The following is a 2,917-nucleotide window of genomic DNA, read 5'->3' as shown; positions in this document are numbered from 1 at the left end:
TGGGTCGGCCCATATGCGGCTGGTGGCGCCCTGTTTTCTATTTCGTTTTTTGCTTTTTACTTTTTTCATTCTTTAAATTCATTCGGGATTTTAAAAAGAACCAAATTTTAAAAAGCTGCGAGTTTTATTGAGAAATCATAAATTGTTCATGATTTCAAAAAATTATTCGCATATCATACAAAAAAATCACAATATCAAATAGATGTTCATGAAAAAAAACATGATTTAAAAAAGTATTCAAAACACATTCTGGAATTAGAAAAAAAAATATACATGATTTTTTTGAAATGTTTCCAAAATTAAAACAGGCCCGTAAATGATGAACAAAACGAAACATCGCCTGCGTAGAAGTTTTAACAGGGGATCTCTAGAGGTCGATTTATGATTTTATTTAGTCCCTCAAATCGGGTAAAAAAAAGGCTTCCGTGTTTCATACAATGTTGAGCCCAAAAAATATTTACACAACTTTCTATGGGTTAGTTTTTGTAAACTATATAAAAATGACTAAATGTCTATTTTGCCTCCATACACAGCTATGTTTATTCTGGTGCCACAGTAATTGTTATGATAACCACCGCTACGCTAGGTCAAGATGATATACATCATTCATCAGTCTAGCTTCGGCAGGGTCCATCAATGCAGTTTGCTCAGTCAAAAAATAATTCGTTGTGGCGCCTTAGGAAATCAAATCGTGGTCAAACCATCACATTTTTTGTTTTTTGAAATGACTTTTCAAAAGTCTCTTATCTCATCATGACATCACTTAGACATAGTTTTTGAAATGACATTTTAAAAGCCTTTATCTCACCTTGGCATTTTAATAGCCATTATCTACCACTCAAGCATAATTTGATAGTTTTTTCTTCCGTTGCAACGCACGGGCATATTTGCTAGTCATATCGAAATGACAATGATGAGCACCTGATTAATCTCTATCATTCCATAACTAAACCCAGATGACTATCAATGGATGGATCTGTAGAACCAGCATATCATACTGATGGTACCATCAAAGATGGACATGGCTCCGGCTTGTTCATTCATGGTCTCCCTCACCTCACGCACGCTTATAATACGCCAAATGAATGGACGTAACGTAATCCTCGATATCGGCCTAGCTTCCGGTGTCTATGCGCGCCCATATTTCCGTGTCCTCTGCGCCGCGTACCGCTAACTAAGTCCAAGCGTCCACACCGCATGGTTTATTATTGCCTAAAAATACCTGATGCTTTCTCAACTTGCTTATACATAATCTAAAATATGTTTTGTAGCATGACAAGGTATTGCAATGTTTGCGTGTAACATGTATGAACATGCAAGGGTGTTGCTCAACTTGTTGCCATATCTCCAGAATTGATAAAGCGTATCGTGCTTAAATCTTGTCTTATCTCTCTAAAAAAAATGATACATCGAGAGGACAACCTAGCAGTCTTGAAACCGATCGAATCACACATGGCCACGTCTTATCATGCATACATACGTAAGCTACTACGTCAAACAGTGCATCCATATCACCAGGCTATAAATACGACACTCTCTCCAAGCTCTCATGCATCCCAAACCCAAAGCACTAGCTATATTACTCTAGCACGCCACACAATCACAATGGCATCCAACGCTGCCCTCTTCGTCGCCCTGAGCCTTCTCCTCTCTGCCGTCGCCGCCCACGGCTGCGGAAGCACCTATTGCCAACCGCCGGTCGTCGTGCCGACACCACCCATCGTCGTTCCGCCGCCATACCATGGAGGAGGGCACGGCCACGGCCACGGCGCCGGGCAGTGCTCAATCAACGTGCTCAACCTGAGGGTGTGCGCTAACGTTCTCGGCGGGCTGCTCGGCCTCAAGGTCGGCGTTCCGGCGCACGATCAGTGCTGCCCGCTGCTCCAGGGGTTGGCCAACCTCGACGCCGCCGTCTGCCTCTGCACCGCCGTCAGGGCCGACATTCTCGGCCTCCGCCTCAACGTGCCTGTGGACATCAGACTCCTCCTCAACCACTGCGGCAAGAAGTGCCCGTCTGGTTTCACTTGCCCATCCCATTAATGGACGTACTGTTGCTTGGGCGCCGAATAAGATTTGCTTTCCGTGCTTTGTTTTTTATTTCATCAAATGTGGATCTGCTCCACTCCCACATTTCGATTGTGTAACCAGTTCTGCTTTTCTTGGCAAACAAGCATATACTCTTCGTATTGATAAATATCATCAGTGAGCAATAATTATTACTCTAGCTAATTGTCCAATTGTAGCTTCTTACTTTTTGCAAATTTGTACAAAATACTACCTCTGTCCTGGTTTGTTAGTCCTGTTTGTAATTTGTGCTAAATTTTGATCAAAATTTAACTGACAAAATGTTAGTGCATGTGAACAAAAATTATATCGTTAAATTCGTATTTGAATATAGTTTTCAATGGTATAATTTTTTGTGACATGCATAAACATTTTGTTAGTTAAATATATGATCAAAATTTGGCAAAGATTATAATGAGGACCAATAAACCAGGACGGAGGTAGTAGCTTGCAGCTTTTTCCAGAAATGATCCACCTTTATAGTTATTATTAACAAAGAGGGAAAAAGGAGTGGTCAACGGAACAGTTGCAACATCACCATACACCATTAACTATGGCAACCCTAGGGTAACTGGGAAGGTGCTCCAACAACAGCACCTCCATGAAAGAAATGAAGCGCAAACAACGTTGTACAACTACTAAGGTCAGTTAATAGGTTTTCATCCTTGAAGAGAAGTCTAAGTAAACTTCGAGCAGTGTTTTCAAAAAGAAAACAACACGTGAATGCCGCCATTTCTAGGTTCAACCAATAAAGGGTCGAACCTAGAGTTTTGACCCTTTGGAGCTCGTGACCCAAAGTGTGCCACCTAATTGAAGTCAAGTGGACACATGTTGTTGAGTTTGAGCAGCGTCT

At 41.4% G+C, this 2,917-nt stretch overlaps 1 protein-coding gene across 1 annotated transcript; it reads left to right on the top strand.

The window, feature by feature from the left end:
- Positions 1 to 1,568: 1,568 nt before the first annotated feature.
- LOC123091869 (cortical cell-delineating protein-like) lies at positions 1,569 to 2,229 on the top strand. Its single transcript, XM_044513477.1, has one exon. The coding sequence runs from the start codon at positions 1,606 to 1,608 to the stop codon at positions 2,038 to 2,040; it is 435 nt and encodes a 144-aa protein (XP_044369412.1). The 5' UTR covers positions 1,569 to 1,605; the 3' UTR covers positions 2,041 to 2,229.
- Positions 2,230 to 2,917: the final 688 nt, after the last annotated feature.

Source organism: Triticum aestivum, chromosome 1B (genome assembly GCF_018294505.1).
Source record: "Triticum aestivum cultivar Chinese Spring chromosome 1B, IWGSC CS RefSeq v2.1, whole genome shotgun sequence".
Taxonomy (NCBI): domain Eukaryota; kingdom Viridiplantae; phylum Streptophyta; class Magnoliopsida; order Poales; family Poaceae; genus Triticum; species Triticum aestivum.
Note: the sequence above shows the minus strand (reverse complement) of the source record. Positions and strands in the feature narration are given on the sequence as shown.